A 21,727-nucleotide genomic window follows, 5' to 3' on the forward strand; every position below is an offset into this window, starting at 1 on the left:
TATGCTGTAGTTCTTGCATGCTCCTCAATATGGATGCATAACATACATGAAGAAGGAAGGATCACATTATAAACGTTTATATAATCAGCAACAACGCAGTTTGCACCATTTTTTTTACCATTCTAGGTCAGATTTGTATGACTTCAGTAGTGAGGAACAAATCTATGGACTTGAAATCTGGAAATTTGTCGTAACATTTTTACCACAATTGGGTGCATTTCAATTTGGTTCTAAACATATTGAACCTTGTTCGATTTATAGAAAATCTGTATAACCAGTTAAGACATAAACTAAGTTACACAATCTTCCTTTACGGGTGTCGCTTTCACGCTCCGAGCGCGCTCCCACTCCCTCTCTCATTACCACTATTTGTGACTAAATTTTGCCGCTTTCGCTCTCCCACTCTCGAATTCATTCTCGCTCCTATTTCCGCTTTATGTGACTTAAAGCATAAATGCTGGTAAACAACTTTGAAAGAAAAACCAGAGGAAAAAAAATAATAATAAACTTAAAAACTGCTGCTTGAAGTAAAAATTACACCACCACCAAGAGTTATAACTCATTGGTACTCACCTTCCAAAGTAGAAGGTCAAAAATTTGAGTCCCCGGTAATTTGGGTGTGCGAGTTTTTTGCCAGAAAAATAAAATAAAATTACACATATTTCCCTCTGTATTTTGGCTTCCAATCCTTATTAAATTTAGTATCAACTGCTCCACCCAACTGAGAGTCAGTAGGACTGAAAACTGCAGAACGAAGATTACCTTCTTCTAACCACTTCAGATGGTTCTCCTTGAATTCCATATGTTTGGTCCTAGCCAACTCAGCAACTTCCTCGGTGTACGGTCCAGTCTTCACCATGGTCAGTAATATTCGGCTGTACCGTAAGCTTAGCATCTGTTCACATGAAGCAATCAATTTGAAACAAGGGTGCTCCGGGAAATTGGTATCAATTGTATCGTCTTCTCTTAGTACAGGGTAGAAGTACACAAGCCTCCCACCCATCACGAGCATCCTCGCGGCAAGGTCAAGCAAATCATGCACACATTCAACTAAGCTATAAGGAGCGGTAGAGGGTATGTGGTCTGTCCTCTTGTCATCGGGAACGGTGTAAGGACCCACAACCCCTTTCAACAGTTTCCGGCCACCGGATTTGCGCCCACCAGCACGGACCCCATAAGGAGGGTCACATATTATGGCATCAAAGACCTTTCAGAAACAACACAAAGTATTAAAAAGCAAGACAGAGGCATGAGCAGAATATTGTGTCGAGTTACTCGAGTATGAGCAAATGTGTCGCTCAAACACACAAAGCAATGCAGCTAAGAGTACAAAGAAAGACAACATTTACATGGGAAAAAATAAAGTAAGGGTTTAAACAAATCGCTGGGAGATCTCAAACATCCTAATACCATATCTTCTTAGATTTACCTAACAGCAAATATTTATCATAAGCTCCAAATAACTGTAAGTCCGAACATTATCTAATAAATAGAGATCATTAAAGAAAAAGAATGAATCAGAAATATAAAATATCCATGAAAGCACTCACCGACAACAACATAAAAGGCTTTGACTTGTTGTGGCTATATATGAATGATTGCAGAAAGAATTCAATTTTGCATTCAAGTTCTCTAACTGGAATTCATTCTTTTTTAGATATTCCCTTGACAATTCATGTAGTCAGGAGAAGGTAAAGCACCGTATGCTATTCAAGGATTTAAGCTCCAGGATTTTATAAATGTCTTCTCACATTAAAAAAAAAAAAAAAAAAGAACTGTTTTCCCACTTATCACATGTGTAACAACCATAAAGGTCAAGCAACATTATTATTAGTCATCAAGAAAAATATCAAGGGCACGCATGGTGACTAGGGTTATTATTATTATTATTATTATTATGATTATAAGCCTACTTTGAGGTACTAAATGTCAGTTCTGCATCAGTATCTGCAGTTGTACAAGTGAAATGCTTCCCAAAATTTGACATCCAGTAAAAATAATTAATTTTGAGTTGCAAAAGTATTTCGGTTATATTTAGGAATTGCAAAAAATCATAGCAGCTTTTTGAAAAAAGAAATCAGCACTTAAAGGAAGTTAGTTGGGGAGAACAATTAAGGTATCTATAGTAACTTAAGCATGTCTAAAAGTAGTATTATCAAATATAAAATGAAATAGTAATACAGGTCATTAACCAGTGTTAGTTCCACTGATGCACGATGCTAGGAGTTTACTGAACATATAACTATCTTGTGCTAGCATAAACTGGCTACTCCCAGAATTGATTGAACATGCAGAAATTGCCTAAAAATTATATATATATATATATATACACACAGCAACATCCACAGTAGTATACATGAATCTTCATGAACTCTGAAAGTAACCTAGGTAGCGCACACATGGACGGGATGCGATACAAAACAAAAAACTGACATCCACAAGAATGAACATCAAGAAGAAAACAAAGAGAACGTGGCAAACACATTTTCTTTGGTGTGCAAGCATGAGGTCTTCAACTTGTCTTTAATCCTTTAATCCTTTTCCAACTTAGTATTTCTTTATTATGCAAATGTGCAGAACATAAAATAAGCATACATATCTCTTTATGGTGCCTTAATTACTTGTGAAATATTGTATCCTAACTATCGTTTTCATTTGTTCTCTCTTTTTCTTATTCTGAGAAGTATAATATTGGGATGGCAATGGGGACGGGCCAACCCTTTCCCAACTCCACCCCCAAGAGAAAATAAAATTCAGCCAAGACACATGACAAGTCTGGTAAGGAGCATGGCGAGTTCCCATTACATCATAAACAATTCCCACCACGGAATAGTGCACCTACACGCCTTCATCGACATTATTTTTTGACCAGACCTAACTATCAAGACTTTGGTACTTCGTGAATTGGTTCATAGGTTCAATTGTTCCCATCACTTCTTGCTTAATGGTTAGGTCACAATTCTACAATGGAGCTCTTAATGAAATTTTTTCTTGAGTTAATGTTCTCAGAAGTTTGAAAGGTTGACCTATTCAGGAATCTCCAGATCTATGCTTATTTTCAACTCCCCAAAGCATTTTGTCACTTACTAAGCCCTTCCTTATCTCTGGGTGCTAGGTAGGAAAGAAAGTGTGGAGCTGAAATAATTCACTCAGAACGCCTTTTAAAGGAGTACATGGTACGTTTAAATCAAACAAGCCCTTCTTGAATAAATATTCAGCCGCTTGTCAACCTTCAGGTACTCCCCTCATCCTTTGACAAAACAGATTGAATAGCAGGACTACTTTTTAATCTCTAGTGGGAGACATGTTGGCTTTTGGGTGGATTCGTGGTGTGGAGAGAGGTCTCTAGAGCCCGGGACTATTTCAGATTGCTTCTGATCGCCAGGCGTTGGTTGTTAACTGTTATCATCTTGATTACTACGGATTGATGTGGGATGTGCAGTTCAAGTCGTTTCTGCAGGATTAAGAGATGGAAGATGCAGTAGAGTTTTTGGCACTATTATTGCCAGAACGTGGGTGGGGAGGGGATGAATGGGTGGTTTAGGGCAGGCTCTAGCTAAATTCGGGGTACTACAGCAAGTTATTGGGTGCCCAAGGAACCTTTTTTTTCCCTGAAAGGCTATTTGGCACACCAAAGCCCTCTTAAAGGTGGCCTTTTTTCAATGAACAGCAGCCTTAGGAAGGATATTGGCAATTGACAATCTAAGGAAGAGGCGTCAGATCATCGTCAAATGGTGTTGTATGTGCAAGAGGGATGGAAAGTCAGTGAGCCATCTCTTTTTACATTGCCCTATGGCTAGGGACGGTTGGGACATGCTCTATGCCATATTCGAGATTCATTGGGTCATGCCACAATGCACAAAGAACTTCCTTGAGGCCTGGAGAGGTTGTTTGGTGGGATCTTAAGCTAGAGACATGTGTAGGGATGCCCCCTTATGCTTGTGGTGGGCTTTGTGGAAAGAGAGAATAGGAGGTTATTTGATGGGGAGGAGACTCCTATAGGGGGTGTTGAAACATTATGTAGTCTTAGTTCCTTATAAGGACACCAGTGAAGAACAATTCTTAATTGAAATTGGAAGGAGTTTTTTTGTAGTCTTAGTTCCTTCAGATTCAGAGATGCACAACATCTTGGGCTATCCAACTTCTTCTCTAGTAAGCCGGAAGAATAAATTTCACTACCGTAGGTCTTGTTTGGTACAAGGTCAATCCAATCTAGTTTTGATGAAAAGTTTTTTTATGCCTAGAAAAGATTAAATTTATCCATATGCCAACTTCTAGATGTTATATTAATTTAATACAACACAGGTCAGGAACATGGCATAGGGACCTTCTCCCTGTTAAATGTGGAGTACCATTTATTGATTTATTTGTTATTTTTTTCACTTGTTTGGTTTTTTCAAATCCAATTGCGAAATTGTGTGTAATATTTGATTGAGATCATATAATAGAAATTCATTTGTCTTTTTCTATACTCCATTTACTGAAACCTTAGCTATCAACAAAGGATTTTGTTGACACACACACAAACATACATTGTATGTGAGAGTAGAGATAGGACTACTGTTATTTCTATAAGTCAGTGAGAAAATCCCAGATTGTTTTCGTCCGTGGCTTCTAACAATTATTAAGTTTTTGACAAAGTTTTACCTTAAAACACTACAATTTAATTAGGACGTCATATAAGTACTTGCCATTTGGAAAAGTATGTCCCCTTTTACAGGAAAACAACACCATGCTTTCGACGCTTTAAGGATAACAACCATGAAATGATAAAAGAATTTATTTATGTCTGAGCAAAATAAAGGTGGTGTTAGGCGAAAATTAGGCCAGAGAAATTATTAGCCATAAGAATCACAGTTGTGATAATGGACAAGAAATTAAAGATGTAACATAACATGCAAAAGCCAGGGAAATCCATCATAAACCAACATTGAGAGCAGACCATTAGACATGTTTCATGGTGGACTTCATCAATATATATACACGTAATATATGTGTGTGTAAAAACTACATAATCTGCATTTAAAGAAAGATAAAAATTAAAAAATAAAACTACAGAGAAATTTTCGCTTTTTCTGAAGAAGACGTGAAGTTCTCAAGAATAAATTCAGTTTTTATGATGAAGACAGAGAGCTCTCATGAATAAATAAATTCATCTTTTATCAGGAAAACGTTGAGTTATTAAAAATAGAGACTGAGCTATATAGCATATATATATACACACACATTTATGTACGTATAAATTGGAGTTCGAGTTCTAAAAAATAAAGAGTAACTGAGCTATTTAGCATGTGTGTGTGAATAAATTGGATTTTAATTAATTTAAATAATAAATAAATGGTATAAAAATGTTGGAAAATGTATATAAAAAATAAAAATTGCTTATACTTGTAACAGTAGTACATATATAGATATAGATATAGATATATAGAGGGACTAAATTTTACGTCACTAAAATATTGCACTTCTAAATTTTAAGAATAAAAGTAGAAAATTGAAGATTAAACCTAAATTAAAAGGCAACCCCAACTATATTTTCCTCTATTAGACTCCAACAGAAAAAGAGAATTCTTACAACTGCAAATACAATCTACAATCTTACTTATCAAAAATATTTAAAAATTTTCTGACAACTGTACAAAATTCTTAGACAAAATACTTTTTTTTTAAATAATATAGTGACACAACAGAAGCACTAGTTGAGAAAATGTTAACATTGCGGAAAATTACAAGAGTTTTAATAAGATAAAAAAGATGTATAAAACACTCAAAATATATAACACGAGACCAACTGTAAACTAAGAGATCACACATGCCAGAAATTCTGGGTGAAGAACACCAATCAAATTATAAAGCAAAAAAGGAAAGAAGGAAAAAAAATCATATACAGCAAGAACAAAAAGATTCAGCTGACCAACTGCAGAGAACAAGTAGTTACCTCTTTTAACCCAGCACGCCAAGGAGGACTGTTATTATCTGCCCTCAACAGAGAAACTGGCATTGGTAAGTTATACTGCAAAACAGCATCAACAGATAAATATGGCTTCATAAAGTTTGTACAGCAAACAGACAGACATGAGAACCCATGTGATTAGCTGACATGAAAATATCAAATCAGCTAATATAGAGGAGACAGAAGTCACTGACGGTTCATTTTGGTGCCCATTCATATAATCTTATATGGATGACAGCTCCGGCATAAAATGTATGAATACATTAATCGGCAAAAGAATATATAGAGAACACAATATTTACAGATCACGAAATAAATTTAATAGCAAAATCACCTGCTTGAAATTGCTCCAAACATTACAGTCTGGTCCACGGCCATCACGTACTACCCTAATGTCAATGTCTGCACCCTGAACAATTTAAATTAGTTGATAGTAAAAGAAACTAGTCTGTTTTCAATCAATAAGACAATTTTTTATAAGAAAATCTATCATGGAAATGTTCAATCAATTAGATATATATTCAAAAGGAAGTGTCATGTGAAGAATGTTTTCAGAGTAACTAAGATTTCTAATAAATGAGCAAAAGAAAATAAAAAGTACCAACCATTGTCATTGCTCCAAAATGAGCTGCAGCAACAAGAATGCTTCCAGTACCAACAAAAGGGTCATAGACAAGTTTTCCAGAAGTGGCCAGTGCTTGGTTGGCCATAAGGAAAGCCATTTCTGCATCCATGGCAGTAGGGCCAAGATAGGTGCGACTTTTTAATTGATAGGTCGGCAAGAGCTTCCTATCAGCAGCACCAACTTCTCGACCAAAAAATATTCTCCTCTGGACAACTGGTGGAAGCCCATTAGTTGACCCATAGTCATCAGTTTCCATAAGCCAGAATTTGTGATCTGGATTTCGTAAATTAACTCGTCCCTGAAACAAATCAACTTAGTGGCGATAACAGAAATGATCAAGAACTACATCAAAATAAACATCAAATTTAGCCTGACTGATGTGAGCCATTAAATTACCAAAAAAAAATCATCAATTAGAAGTACATAAAATTGAAAAAATTCATCTGTGCACTATATATTTAACCCTAGGATAATGGATTTTTTGGTTTCAGTGGAAGCTATAGACATTATGTCGTGCGTTTAAAGATTGAATTTCCTTGAAAAACAAGGCATGGTGCTGAAGGAAAAATCCAATAAAAATCCACATAAACAAATCCTAATCAAAGGCTGCCTAAGATAACATGACAGATAAGCTTATCAGCAAAACTTTTTTCATTTGGGAAGAAAAGTACAAATATAATTTTCAATTCCAATAAGAAAATCCTTATTATGCCTACACAATAAAACTTACTATTTTATCTATTGATAAATTAAAACCAAAAAGAGAAACACAAGGGATATAGCCTTGTGGAACTTCCTTAGCCTTCCAAAATAGAAGGTTAAGGGTTCAAGTCGGACAAGTGGGTGTATGAGTTTCAAATAGGGAAGGAAAAAAAAAAAAAAAAATAGTAAAGAATCAAAAAGGACCTGCTACTGAAAGAAAAAATTCTCATCAGTGAATCTCTGTTTATCCCTTTACTAAAGCAATCAAAACAAAACGTTCCATCTTTCATCCACTTGACAGAAACAAAGCAATGAAAATCAATTAAATTAAAAGAGAGAGAATTTCATGCCTACAGAATACACTAATATGGGCCAAAATGGATTCTACCAGAAAGAGAAGGGAACTCTTCCATTTGGGACATCAAGACCTAGCAGGAATTACAGATCCACTATCGGAACCCACCAGCACTTATTGAGAAGCCACACAAGGATCTCAGGCCACGCAGGGGGCTAAGCAGTAGAAAACTGAGAAAAAAGACCAGACCAAAGAGCATAAGGAAAAAACAAGAAGCAACTGAAAATCTCATGTCCATTGCAAATATAGAGCGTGAAATAGTAAATTTGCTAAATGGAACATTTCAAGAACGCAAAACTAATGTCCTACATAATTCTTGCTCTTATCAATTTTGGGAAGCAAAAAAGATATCATGATAGCAAGCATCTTATTTCCATCATTCAGTACAGGAAATGAACTTATTCTATATGATATAAAACAATAGCAGAGCAAGTAATAAAAGATCAAGACACGGAAATATCAAGCCAGTTTGTTGGGTAATATAGCTTTAAATGGAACCTTTTCCATGTTAGTGGTGCTTTATCTATGAGGAAGCATGGATAAATCTACAAGATAGTCATATCCATGATTATATTAGAAACCAATATTCCTTATGTGTTTCCAGATATGTGCCCCATCTTCAGAAACGTATTTATGATTTAAAATAAATAAATTTAGATAACATATCTGATACTTTTCTAAATAATCTAAAACACTTGTTAGACATGTCTTGAGGACTGAGATGCAACATTTCAAGCGTAGTATTAGAACAAAACTGTTAAAGAAAAAATAAGGGTTTCAAATATTTGGACTTTTCCACAAATAAGAAGCATTAAGATATCATGTGGGCAAATTATGTTACTTCTGGCCTCAAGTTCATGTCTATATGCAACATATTTCTCATGTGATTCCAATGTTTAAATCATAGTGTCATGCCTTTATGTCATGATAGAAATTTAAAATTTTACATATATACATGAACATGCATATATTTTATCACACCCTCAATGTATACAGACATGTAAGTTTTTCTGTAGTTATTGTGTTTGCCTGCCAATATCATGTCATATTTGTGTCCCACACTCGTATCTATGCTCTGTGACTTATTTCTTGCCTTTTTCTTCTTTTCTTTTCTTTTTTTTTTTGTTGTTGGGGGGGGGGGGGGGGGGGGGGGGGGGGTGGTGTTGGTTGGGGCGGGTTGTGTTGGGTGTGGTCTATCTTACCAGTCACTCTGATAATCCATCTGCAGCATAACCCAATGGACACAAAACAAAGAAAAAGCAACATGCACCACAAGTCATTCACCACCGCACAATAAATGAGGGTGATTGGTACTCTCCTCAACCCTCCGGAATAAAAAACAACAACTAGGATTAAGCTTACCCCTCCAACCAAAGTTATCCAAAGTCATTGCAAAAAAAAAAAATTTACTTTAAAAGGCACCTTGACCTTCCAAATAACTTTCCAAGGGAACCTTGTTGCCCCTACAAAACACTAAATAAAATTATCAAACTCTAATGACTTTTGTTTATTTGAAGTCCATCTCAATGCATTCTTTCTACCTCCCACAAGAAAGAGCCACATGGAGTCTGAAAGATTACATACACAGAGACCAACTCCCAATCCTACAGAGATCTAAAAATTGGGGTTGCCACATCACCAGAATCCAAAAAACAGATATAATCCGCATTTAATTCCCCTGTTTATGGCAGACCTAAAGAGTCTGGAAACAACACCTTCGAGAGATTATCCAGCACTAACATCATAAGAGAATCTCACATTAAGCCAGTGTGTGTGAAAAAATTCCGTCCAAGGTTCCAACTCTTTCTGTCACCCTCCCAGGTTCCAAGTCCCAACCAAAAATTAATAAATAAATCTATAGAGCTGCATCCCCAAAATTTATCCTAAACTATACTTCCACATATTACCATATTCCACAATCTCCATACGAGAGCTTGAGTTAACTCTACGGATCCTCAATCCAAGCCCTTCGGAATGTGAGGGAGTGTACATTTATTCCGCATTATTAGTTTGTATTTGACTTCTTCCATACCATCATGAAGAAAATCCCCTGAATCTTCCCCAGCCTTTTGACAACTAAGGTCTTAGTGTAAAGATGGACACAAAATAGAGTAAGGCTATAAAGGGGGCACAGCCCCATGAACTCTCCTTTAGAGCCATCAGATCAAACACATTTTAGAGATTTGGAATGAATAGGATACGTCGGTAGAAGTCTTTTAAACCAAAGTTCTTTAACATACCATCTAGGGATAGAATTAAAAATTAGAAAAACCAAAACCCAAAATCAAGGATCCCAATGATCCCACCTTATCATACTTCTAATTTCTCCAGAACCTCTCTCTGGAAAGTTGAAAACCCCAATCCCTAAAGAAATTATTTAACAAGACTGTCAAGATGGCTTGAGGGCAAGCCAAAATTGGCAAGAGGGCACTACCAAAAGAGGGGCAACTCCAAAAACATGTGATGAAAGGGTGAGGCTCTTCTTCTTGCAGTACTGAAGAAGGGGAAGAATTGGCAGGATTAAAGAATTGGAAGGGCACGTAATTTCTCTTGTTACCTTACAAATTATCTCACTCGCACTTCTATAACCACAATAAAGAAAAGAGAATAACATGAATCCCCTATCTTGACATCTTTGAACATCTGAAAAATCCTGCAGAGACGCCATTCAGAAGGAAGATAATGGAGAAATTGCCATACATACTATAATCTAATTCCTCCAATTGGCTCCTAAAACAATGTGCTCAATGGCATCAAGGAAGGAACCCCAATGAGCATGATATAAGCACTACCATTTCTTTTTCCTAGTTGATCCTCAACACCCCCCTAAGGAATTGTTTGCACCCAAGAAGAGTCGAACCTTAGACCTGATCTAAGAAGCACGGACACTTGTATGAGGTGTCGTGTCTGTGTCCGACACCCCATGGACACTCCTAGACACGTCTCCGACACTTCAGACGTTATCTATCCTTCAAGCGATTGTGGAAGGGATAGAGGTCGCAGTGACCAATCAAGTTATGAACACGAGGCCTTTATTGTCTTGGAAAGGGGCAAGGGAGATAAAGAGTCTTCTTTCTGAAGTCAACTATGAAGGGATAAGAGGAGTGGTGAAGGAAAGGGGAAGGACCAAGAGTAGGAGTCTTAAGAAGGGTGAATGGGAGATAATTTTATCAAGTTCTTAATGAAGCTACGAATTATTACATGGAATGTTCGAGGTCTCAACGACCTGAACAAGAGAAGGGTGGTGAAGGTAGCTTTAAGGAAGTGGGGTGCCCAAGTTGTTTGTTTACAGGAAACCAAGCTGGCATCCATTTCTGACAGGGTAGTCAGGAGTTTGTGGGGAGGTAGGTTTGTGGAATGGGAGGCTTTGAATGCCATAGGTACTTCGGGTGGGATTTTAATTATGTGGGACAGCAGATGGTTATCTAGAACAGACGTGTGGATGGGGAGATTTTCTGTGCCTTGTCTGTTTAATACGGAAGAGGACAATTTTAGATGGGTTTTTACTGGAGTCTATGGACCGGTTATTGATCATGAGCGACCCATCTTTTGGGAAGAGCTTAGTGATGTTCAAGGTTTGTGGTCTCTCCCTTGGTGCTTGGGAGGAGATTTCAACTCTGTCAGGTCCCCGTCAGAGAGGTCTACAGGGGGAAGAAGGTCACTGGAAATTGATCAATTTTCTGATTTTATTGATGAGCATCTTCTTGTTGATTTACCAATGGAAGGTGCAGCATATACTTGGTCGAATGGTAGGGATCGAATCACTCTTTCAAGACTGGATAGATTTCTAATTTCTAGGGCGTGGGAAGAGAAATTCCTGGATGTCATTTAGGCGATGTTAGCAAGGGTTATCTCTGATCATGTTCCTTTGATCTTGGATTGTGGGGGTTTGTGTACTCGAAAAACCCCGTTTAGATTTGAGAATATGTGGCTACGTGCAGAGGATTTCCAAGAGCAAGTCAGATCTTGGTGGAAGGGAGTCATTGTTTCAGGATCGCCCAGTTTCATAATCACAAAGAAGTTAAGAGCTCTCAAATTCGCTCTTAAGCAGTGGAACAAGGATGTTTTCGGGAATCTAGAATGGAGGAAGAACAGAGTCCTTGCTGATTTTTCTGAGATTGACCGTCTTGAGGAGGCGGGTGGGGATGTGGAGTCTCTACGTTCTAGAAGAGTCTCTTGTCAGGCGGTTCTTGCTGAGATTGCTTGTATGGAGGAGATCTCGTGGAGACAAAAATCTCAAGCTCTTTGGCTAAAAGAAGGGGATAGGAACACAAAATTCTTCCATAGATTAGTTAACGCTCATACGAGGAGTAATCATATTGGAAGAATTCGGGTGGAAGGTGTGGAACTGTGGAAAGAGGAGGAGATGCGTAACAGGATTGCTTCTTTTTATCAACAGCTTTATACCGAGCCTTTAGCTTGGAGACCTAAACTTGATGGTCTTCATTTTGAGGCTTTATCTGAGCTGGATAGAGATAGGATTGAGAATCCTTTTACTGAAGAAGAAGTTCTAAATGCTTTATCAAGTTGTAACGGGGACAAAGCTCCGGGGCCTGATGGTTTTACTATGCGTTTTTTGTTGAAAGCTGGGCGATGGTAAAACATGAGGTTATGGGTACTTTTCAGGAATTTCATTCTTCTGGCGTCTTTGAGAAGTCGCTTAGTGCTTCATTTATTGCCCTTATCCCTAAGAAGGAAGGCGCTTCTGACATTAAGGATTTCCGTCCAATTAGTTTGGTGGGTTGTATTTACAAACTTATTGCTAAGGTGCTTGCTCTAAGAATGAGGGAAGTAATGGATGGGATTATTTCGGACTCCCAAAACGCATTTGTTGGAGGACGACAAATTCTTGATTCAGTTCTTATTGTTGGCGAATGTGTGGATTCCAGATTACGAAGCGGTATTCCTGGAGTTTTATGCAAACTTGATATTGAGAAAGCATACGATCATGTGAATTGGAATTTCCTTCTCTATTTGTTACAAAGAATGGGGTTTGGAAGCAAATGGAGGAAATGGATCGAGACCTGTCTTTCATCAGTCAAGTTTTCTATTCTTGTGAATGGCTCTCCTGCTGGTTTCTTTGGTTGCACCCGGGGTATAAGACAAGGCAATCCTTTGTCATCTTTCCTCTTTCTTGTTGTTATGGAGGGATTAAGCAGACTTATGCGCAGGGCAGAGGACCTTGGCTTTATTAAGGGTTTCAAAGTGGGTAGAGACTTAGCCCATCAGATGAAGATTTCTCATTTACTTTTCGCAGACAATACCCTAGTTTTCTGTGATGCTGATGTGTCTCAACTTCATTATTTGAGATGCATCCTAACTTGTTTTCAGGCGATCTCCGGGCTAAAGGTCAATGTGGTGAAGAGTGTGCTTGTCCTAGTAGGGAATGTTCAGGATATCTCTTCCTTAGCTGTAGTTCTTGGATGCAGGGTGGGTTCTTTTCTTATTCCTTATTTGGGGCTGCCCTTAGGGGTCTCTTCAAGGATAGTGGGGAGGTGGGATTCAGTGATTGACAGGTATGCGAAGAGACTAGCAGGATGGAAAAAGCAATATTTGTCCAAGGGGGGTAAAGTTACTCTTATTAAGAGTACGTTATCAAATCTTCCCACTTATTTTCTTTCTATGTTCCAAATCCCTTGTTCCATTGCGGATAGGATTGAAAAAATTCAACGGGATTTTCTATGGGGAGGAAGGGGAGATGAGTTTAATTTAATAACTCATAATCAACTCTTGGTAACTAACTATTTGCAACAGATGGGAACAAGTTTGCAAGCCTGTGAAATTGGGAGGACTTGGCATAAGACGAATAGTTCCTTTCAATCAAGCCCTCCTAGGTAAATGGTTATGGAGATATGGAAGGGAAACACACCGTCCTTGGCGCAGGTTAGTTTCCTGTCGGTTTGGGGAAGAAGATGGAGGATGGTCTACACGTCCGGTTACTCTTGTGGGAGGAGTAGGGATGTGGAAGTCTATTCGGAAGGATTGGGATGCCTTTTTTGCTCATATCAGATTCAAAGTTCGTGATGGACGTCTTGTTCGGTTTTGAGAAGATCTTTGGTGTGGTGATCAACCACTATCTCGTTCATTTCCTAGATTATTTAGTATTGCAGTTGATAAACACGCCTATGTAGTTGATTGTTATCGTCTTGATAATAGTGGGATTACGTGAGATGTGCACTTTCGGCGCTCTTTTCAGGATTGGGAGATTGATGAAGTATGTGTTTTTTTGGATCTTCTGTATCAGCAGGAGGGTGTTGGCAGAGGAAATGATGATTTGATTTGGGCTCCTTCTTCCCACGGTCGTTTCGAAGTAAGATCCCTATTTTTATGTCTGTCTCATTTTGTTAATTATGTTTTCCCGTAGAAAACTATTTGGCGATCCATGGCTCCAATTAGGGTGGCTTTCTTTGTTTGGACCGCTGTTTGGGAAAATATTTTGACAATTGATAATTTAAGGATAAGGGGCAACTGTATTGTTAATCAGTGTTGTCTATGCAAGAAAGATGGGGAGTCTGTTGACCACCTCCTTATGCATTGCCCTGTGGCGAATGACTGTTGGAATCTTATTTTTGGGTTGTTTGGCATGTGTTGGGTAATGCCAAGATCTACTAAGGATTTGATTCATGTACGGAGAGGTTGTCGCATAAGAAGGGATGTACGCGATTTCTGGAGAGTTATCCCACATTGTGTTTAGTGGTGTATTTGGAAGGAGAGAAATAGTAAAATGTTTGAAGATAAAGAGTCGTCTATGGCAATGGTGAAACATCACATTCTTTGTTCTCTATTCTCTTATGTGAAGAGGAGTTCTTGCTCTTCTTTTGATGATTTAATTAGTTTTTTGGATTCCTTGGGGCCTTAGTCCCAGTTCTATTTCTGTATAAGGGACGCGTTTTGAACACCTTTTTTATATTATTATTACTTATCAAAAAAAAATTATTATTTTAAAATAAAGTTTATTATTTTGAACACTTGGCCGACACATCTTGGACACTTGGTCAACACATTACAGACAACCCACCAACACATCCTACACTCTTCATCTTCTATAAAACAAACACACGACGGTCCTAGAAACAGCATAATGAACATACATCAAAGTATTCAACCTAACAAAACATAACTATAATGACAAGATATGATAGTAATATCATTTATAATATAACATTTTGTTTTATATATTTGAATAGTATCATCTTCAAACTTATGTAACTTTAGCATAGAACTTATAAATTAAAGTTCTATGATTGTCTCATTCAATAGATTATGAATGAAAATTTATATTTATATTAGCCGTGTCCACGCTGTGTTCGTGTCCTACTTTTTTAGGATTTGAATTGTCGGCATATCCGTGTCATATCGTGTCCGTATCCGTGCTTCTTAGAACCTGAAGCTTCACGAGGCACTAGGGCCAAGTAACTTACCCGCTTGAGCCAACCACCCCTTGGGGTTGATACAAGCATTACCATTGTCCAATTCACATATAACATGTCACTCCCTGCTCTAGATCCTAGAATTCATGCACCCATAATCAGAAACTCTTCCTTTCTTCAAGATCAAGGTAATGAAAGAAGTTGCATTTAAAGTGCGCTTGAACCTAACAGACTTGAGGAAATGGTGCACCAATGCCAATACTGCAGCATAAACAATACTACAACAATGTCGAAAGAAAGCCAGGGTCATGCCGCTTGGGTTTAGCACCTTATCCACATACAACTCTTGAGAGATTCCACCAACTGCTCCTCAAAAAAGGGCCTGCCCAAGTGCTCCCCTGTCATCAGTCACTGCTCATGAGCCTCCCAAGTAAAGATTCTCATGTAGAACTGGACAATCCAGTCCACCATCACCTCCCTATCTTGGTTCCTTCCGTCCCATTCAATCCATAATCTACCTTAATGATTGGATCTCCCATGTGAATTAGCTATGCAATAAAAGAATATTGTTCTCTGATCTCCCTCCTCTAACCACAAAGCCATTGATTTCTAACTCCAACTTATCTACTCAAGGCTGAAATATTTGATTAACAAAACATTTATCAGCGTGTAAAACAATTGATGATACCCTTGAATTTCGTCAATATATTGATTATATTAACCAAAAGGCTATATCGATCTTAAGAGATCGATCAGTATCATCAACGATAATTTTCCTCAGCAATTTGGTTAATGTGCAATATAATATATTTCTTGTTTTAAAAGTTAAACTGCATCTATGTTAACCACAGATTTAACTGACATCTTTATCAGCTTTTTAGTCAAATTTTTAATCTTTTCCCTTCACTGGACATTTAATAAAGTATCTGGAGTACAATTTCTTCTTCGGATGCAATTGGTTGTCAAATCCTTCCAACTAACTTCTTTTCCTTTTCTTTAAAATAAACAAGCTTTATTTAGAAAACATCAGATATCTAAGATTAGTTATCCTCCCATGAAAAATGAAAACAAAAACTAACTCTCCATCAGGGCCATCATAAATTCACTAACATTTATTTCCCCCCTCAATAAATATGTCTTAAACCTTTTCCTTTATTTTCTAACGTATCACAATCTTGATTTGGCGAGTTGGTATCCAATACTTTAGGTTGTGTCTCCGCGTTTTAGGTTGTCTGTGAATTTGGGTGGGGGTGGGGGTGGGGGTGGGGGTGGGAGTTGTTTCCTGTCATGCAACTTCATGCTTGTTTCAGAAAGCAAGAATTTATATCGCCTTTCTGTAAATAACTAAAATTCACCAAAAAAAATAAAAAAAAAAAGATCAGAGTTAGTGCAACTCACATTATAGATTGGGGCACAATGATACAGACCAAAAGGTTAATAGTTTCATGAAAACAGTGAAAATCAAAGAAGCAGCCTTCATATTGTCAACTAAAGAAGAATGATCTTAAGTACAGATACCAGAAAATGTTAAGAGTGGTATGTGTTTTAGAAAACACATTCCATAACATGGACATTTTTCTTTCCAGAACAACGATATCAACATGATACCAAAAAATTCCTAATATGGCGGTCAGTATTTCAGAAAACACATTCCGTAACAGATGGGATATGTTTCTTTCTAGATCAATAAATTTAAAAATCCAAAAATTTTCTCTTATTTTTTCTTTATTTTTCTTTTTCATAAGACAAAATGTCGAATTTTGAATAGTGTCCTTATAAAAGAGACCTTTTACACGCGATAATAAAAGGGAAAGTTTATAGCATGTTATATTTTTACGACCTAAGAGTCAGTGTGTTGGCAATTTCTGTGACCAATCGTGTGTTATAATATGTCGATTTGGGTTGCTTTGGTTTAGGTCAGTCTAGATCCATTCATCATCATCCTTGCCTTTATCCTGTACAAACGGGGTTGGCCACTTGGATTCTCTTTTTCCACGCTTTCCGACTAGATTTAATTTTTCAAATCATTTTTTATCATTTCATTACATGTTAGTTTTGGCCTACCACTGTCTCTTCCCTTCTATGCACACCAATCTACCTCTCTTCACGGGTGCGTCTATAGGTCTGCGTTGAATATGCCCATACCACCTAAGTCTACTCTCTAATTTTCTTTCTAATAGGCGCCACACCTAATTTCTCCCTAATCCTTTGATTATTAATCTTATCTTTCCTAGTTTTTTATAGCATCCATCTTAACATCCGCATTTCCGCCACATGGATGCATTGTTCCTATTTCGTTTTAATGCAATCAAGTACTGTTGATTACAAGCATATCACCATGCATTGTCCATGCCATCTTCATTCGTCTTTCACCACATATCTCTCAAATTAACATGCTAATAGATCACCACATATCTCTTCTAGTATTAGTCATGTTATTTTGAGAGATGTGAAAGACAAATGAAGATGGCACGGACAATGCATGGTGATATGCAAATAATGCAATCATCAATACTTGGATCAACATAAGTTTGACCAAGTCCCTTTAGGATTAAAACAGCTAAATTAACTTGATTGACCTTAATGGACTTTCTAGAATTTTGAAAAAGTAAAATCATGTTTCATTCAGACTTGAAAGCGTTAGAGCAAGTCTTGGGTGCACTTGGAGTCGACTACAGTCCGAATTTGACCTATTTGCCTTTCTAGAGTCATAACTAATTCTGTACATGATTATACACTCAAAAAAGTAGACTCAATAAGTTTTCTAACAATACATTGTTCGCTTTATTTCAAGCTTGTTTGACCCCTCAACAAAGTCCCAAAAAAAGGCCTTTTGTGCAAACCTATTGTACCCATAGTTATGCACCAGAGCAAAACACTAGAGAGTTTGGGATTGGCGTAAAAATTTTTGTACAGGTGCATAACACCACTAGAGTAAAAGCAGAAGTTTTCAAGTTCGAATTGGTTTCTAATTCTCCACAGCATGTAAAAAAATTTCCAAATTGATTTCTAATCATTCTAAAACTAGGAGAATGATTTCTGAACCTTCAGAGAAGATCTCTAGTATTTCCATAACAAATATACAACACACAAAAGAGAAATTTAGCATTATTTCATATATATACGTACTTGAATTGTGAGATTTCGAAAGCTTTGTGAGAAACTTTGTTTTCTTTACACAAATAGATTAAGAGAATTTCTGCGAAAACTAACTTGTTTACAATTATTAATAATTCAAGGTTGTTCTAAAAGCACTGATTTAAGACTCAGGAAAACAAATAATTCAAGGGGTCCTCAACTTATTGGTTAGGCTTATTTTCAGGCTCACATTAATTAGGCCTGAATTCCTTCAATCACCACTTTAAAGCTACCGTTAAGGATTTGATTAAATTTGTTGACCCCTAAAAGTGGAAAGGATGTAGAAAGCACGGGACAAACAAGGCTAGTCAAAAAGCCAGTGTGAATAAAAGGAAAATGGTTTATCATCTCAGCCTGCTACAAAAAGAACAAGAGATGCAAAAACCTAAAGGTTCAAGTGAATTATGGTACCAGGACGCAGGTACAAGAGTAAATTTACTCCATTATGGTAGTAACTATAAGAGCATATTATCTATAAAAATAAGATGGCCAACCCACTACGTGTTGAGAAATCTCCAGCCTGTCCAAAAATCTAAAGTAAAGACCAAATTGCAATGAGCAGCCAAACCTTGAAAGGGATGTAAGAGAGCCCCCGAATGCGATCATTTTGCTCCTGAAAGCTCATAACCTTTCCGAAGCTGTCAACAGTAATCTTGAATGTGTTCTCAGAAGACAAATATGGCAATTTATGCTCATCTGGATAACCCTTTATAGATTCTTCTAGTTCCTCGTAGCTACTTCCTTCTCCCCAAAGTTCATAAATCCCCTTCACAAGAATACCTGCAATTTGGAAGTCAAAAAAAAGATGCAATGTCTTTTGCAATTTACTAAGATGGAGTATTGCCGTATGTTTGTAGTTGCATGTTAAAATTGTGAAAATGACAATCTGCAGGTAAACTAGAGAACTCTAGTATTTGGGTGTTGGTGGAACTGGAACTTAAGCCCAGATTAGCAAAAATCCTTTCATAAAGATTGTGAGAAGTCCATATCTCCAAATTTGGGTGTTCATCTACTTTGAACTTGCAGGTCCTATTTCTTTGACTCCTCTAATATTTTCTTTTTGATTTACTTTATTATGCCTCATAGTTGTGTGTTGATTACCTAATTCCTATATTTCTCAAGGGAATGTATAGTCAGATTCGCATTTTACTTTGTATTCTCTACTTTGAATGTGCAAAGTAGAGACCACTAAGCAATGACGGAGCCAGAAAATTATTCGACTGGGGGCGGCTTTGAATATATATAATTTCAAAAAAATCAGCGAACATGGTAAATAGAATAACTTTAACAGTAATTACGTTCTTCACAACAGAGTCGATAGGTTATAATCTCTAGGAAGAAGAGAAGCAGAGAGTGTGAAAACGAGACAGCGAGGTTCGTGAGTGTGAAGACTAAAACGTCAATGGGGACGGGTTTACAAATGGGAGGCTTTAGTAATTATTTTTTGAGGGTATTATTAAGATTTTAATAAAATTATAAGTATAAAATGATAAAATAAATAAATTCGATGGGAGCGGACGCCCCCACTCAGCATAGGGTGGGGGCGTCTCTGCCACCAAGGAAAGAACTAAATATTCTATAAGGAGTAGTTAAATATATTCTTTAAGTGAGAATGAAATGTTAACCAAGCTTATAAAATACAAAGTAAAAGAACAGACAACAAATATATCCCATATGAAGTCAATACACAAAATTACCAATAGAAGATGATGTAATGGTGCTCCTCATACGGCAGCAAGTACAAAAGGGCATTAGCCAACAAAAACTTTTTCCAGCAACATAAAAAAAAAACCTTGAGTCAACGATTCCCTAACTACCTTCTTAACATTCCTTTTGAGAAACAACCAGCCCTCTCTCAAACATAAATGAACTTATACACACTTGATTATTACAAATAATTCAATATATGACCTATTATCAATACACTAGCTTTTCAGAAAGGCAAGCATATGACATCATCACATTTATTTGAAGTTCATAACTACTGCTAAAAATCGTAAATGACATGCCCTAGACTTTGATTACACCACACTCACTAATTTCCCAAATAGCCTTATACAACCCTAAACTTTCAGAACTGTTGCCCATTTCAGCGTTAAGCGCTTGAATATCAGTGCCATGGGAATTTAGGTCCGTCTTGAGTCCTCCCTCCTCAGGCCCCTACTATAGCAACACCAAAACTAAGTAATGTCCCTTTTCCCTATACAACCCTGTAGAAAAAATAGTCCTATTTAAATAGAAATCACATCTCTTTGATCTCAATAACACTTCAGTCCACACCAATAGGCATTAGTCCAGATAATAGCTTGAACTTTCGATAAAAGCCAAAATAAGAATAAATTAAATAAAAAAATAAAAATTTCAGTCCATATCTAATCTTTCGAAATAAGCAGCTGAACACAGAGAGCTAAATAAACCTTTTATCTTATTTTCCAATCATTTTCAAGAAAATCACTACAACCTTTAATATATACTGAAAATTGTGAGAGAAATTGATGAAGGGCTCACTTCGGTTGGCGATTTTGCGGGCAAGGTCCTCAGAAGGAAGATTGACCAGGTGGAACGGAGAATCTGGGTGGTGGTGCTGTGGGAGCCTCCATTCCAATGAATTCTCTTGTGGGTTGCTCTCATAATCGTCGTCTTTGAAGGCACCGAAAAGCTCGGCCAGAGATTCAACTTCGGGTTTCCTGTAATCCAACAATCTGTGGTAGAACACACACAGATACCACATACTTCTAATTCCTCTTTCTTCAGCTCTTGTGTTTTGGCTTTGCTTCTCACGAACGAGGAATGAATGGCTGCGAGTGCTGGGTTTGATGATCAAATATGTATACTGGTAGTGGTGGAGGAAAATGTTGGGTTTACAAGTCGGAACTAAATAACGATGGCCAAAACCCAAAACCCTTGAACCTCAGGCGATTTCCCATTATATTCCGTATTAATTTTTTTTAATTTTTTTTTCAAAAACTTTTATGTTGATTTTTTATTTTTTCAAAGTTTAAGCAAACGCATCAGGTTGATTTCGTGTGGTGTCAAGACACAAGTATTCTTGTGAAATGGTTCGACCCAATTATTAGCTAACCAGTTAATCGGATTATAAACTATTAATAAATCAAACTCAAACACTATATGGATCGATACAATTATGACCCCAAAATAATTAAGTCAAAATTCTAAATTCACTTATTACAAGTCTGTCTTCCAATCGTGTTAACATATCGTACTCAAATATTATCACCTTGTAAAAAACATAAAATCATTTTCAAATAACCTAATTTTTAAAGAATTGTAAAAGAAAATTCTCATAAACCACCTCTTTTTTTTTTCAATGAATTTTTTAGAATACAGTTATCTTTTTGTATAACTGTATAATTTACAATTCTCAAAAAATAAAAAATTGATAATGATACACCAAATAGATTTCTTCATTTTCACATGTGTATGCGTATGTTTGTATGCTAGTGAGAATCGTAATAATGCTTTATGAAATTTATAATTAATAACATCAAAAAAAAATTATTTTAATATAATTTAAATTTGGTGTATAATATCAGTAATAGTATATCAGTAATGATTTTATCTAG

General features: G+C 36.8%; 1 protein-coding gene across 1 annotated transcript; it reads right to left on the reverse strand.

Moving 5' to 3' along the window:
* Window positions 1-497: 497 nt before the first annotated feature.
* On the reverse strand, window positions 498-21,233 carry LOC132300352 (uncharacterized). Its single transcript, XM_059797383.1, has 6 exons — window positions 20,652-21,233; window positions 18,712-18,923; window positions 6,559-6,876; window positions 6,288-6,362; window positions 5,939-6,013; window positions 498-1,207 (listed from the first exon to the last, which is right to left on the reverse strand). Exons 1-6 carry the CDS (start codon window positions 20,872-20,874, stop codon window positions 653-655), a joined length of 1,458 nt encoding a protein of 485 aa, XP_059653366.1. The 5' UTR covers window positions 20,875-21,233; the 3' UTR covers window positions 498-652.
* Window positions 21,234-21,727: the final 494 nt, after the last annotated feature.

This window comes from Cornus florida, unplaced genomic scaffold (assembly GCF_030987335.1).
Source record: "Cornus florida cultivar Cherokee Brave unplaced genomic scaffold, ASM3098733v1 CherokeeBrave_3.0.0_Hap2_Chr03, whole genome shotgun sequence".
NCBI lineage: Eukaryota > Viridiplantae > Streptophyta > Magnoliopsida > Cornales > Cornaceae > Cornus > Cornus florida.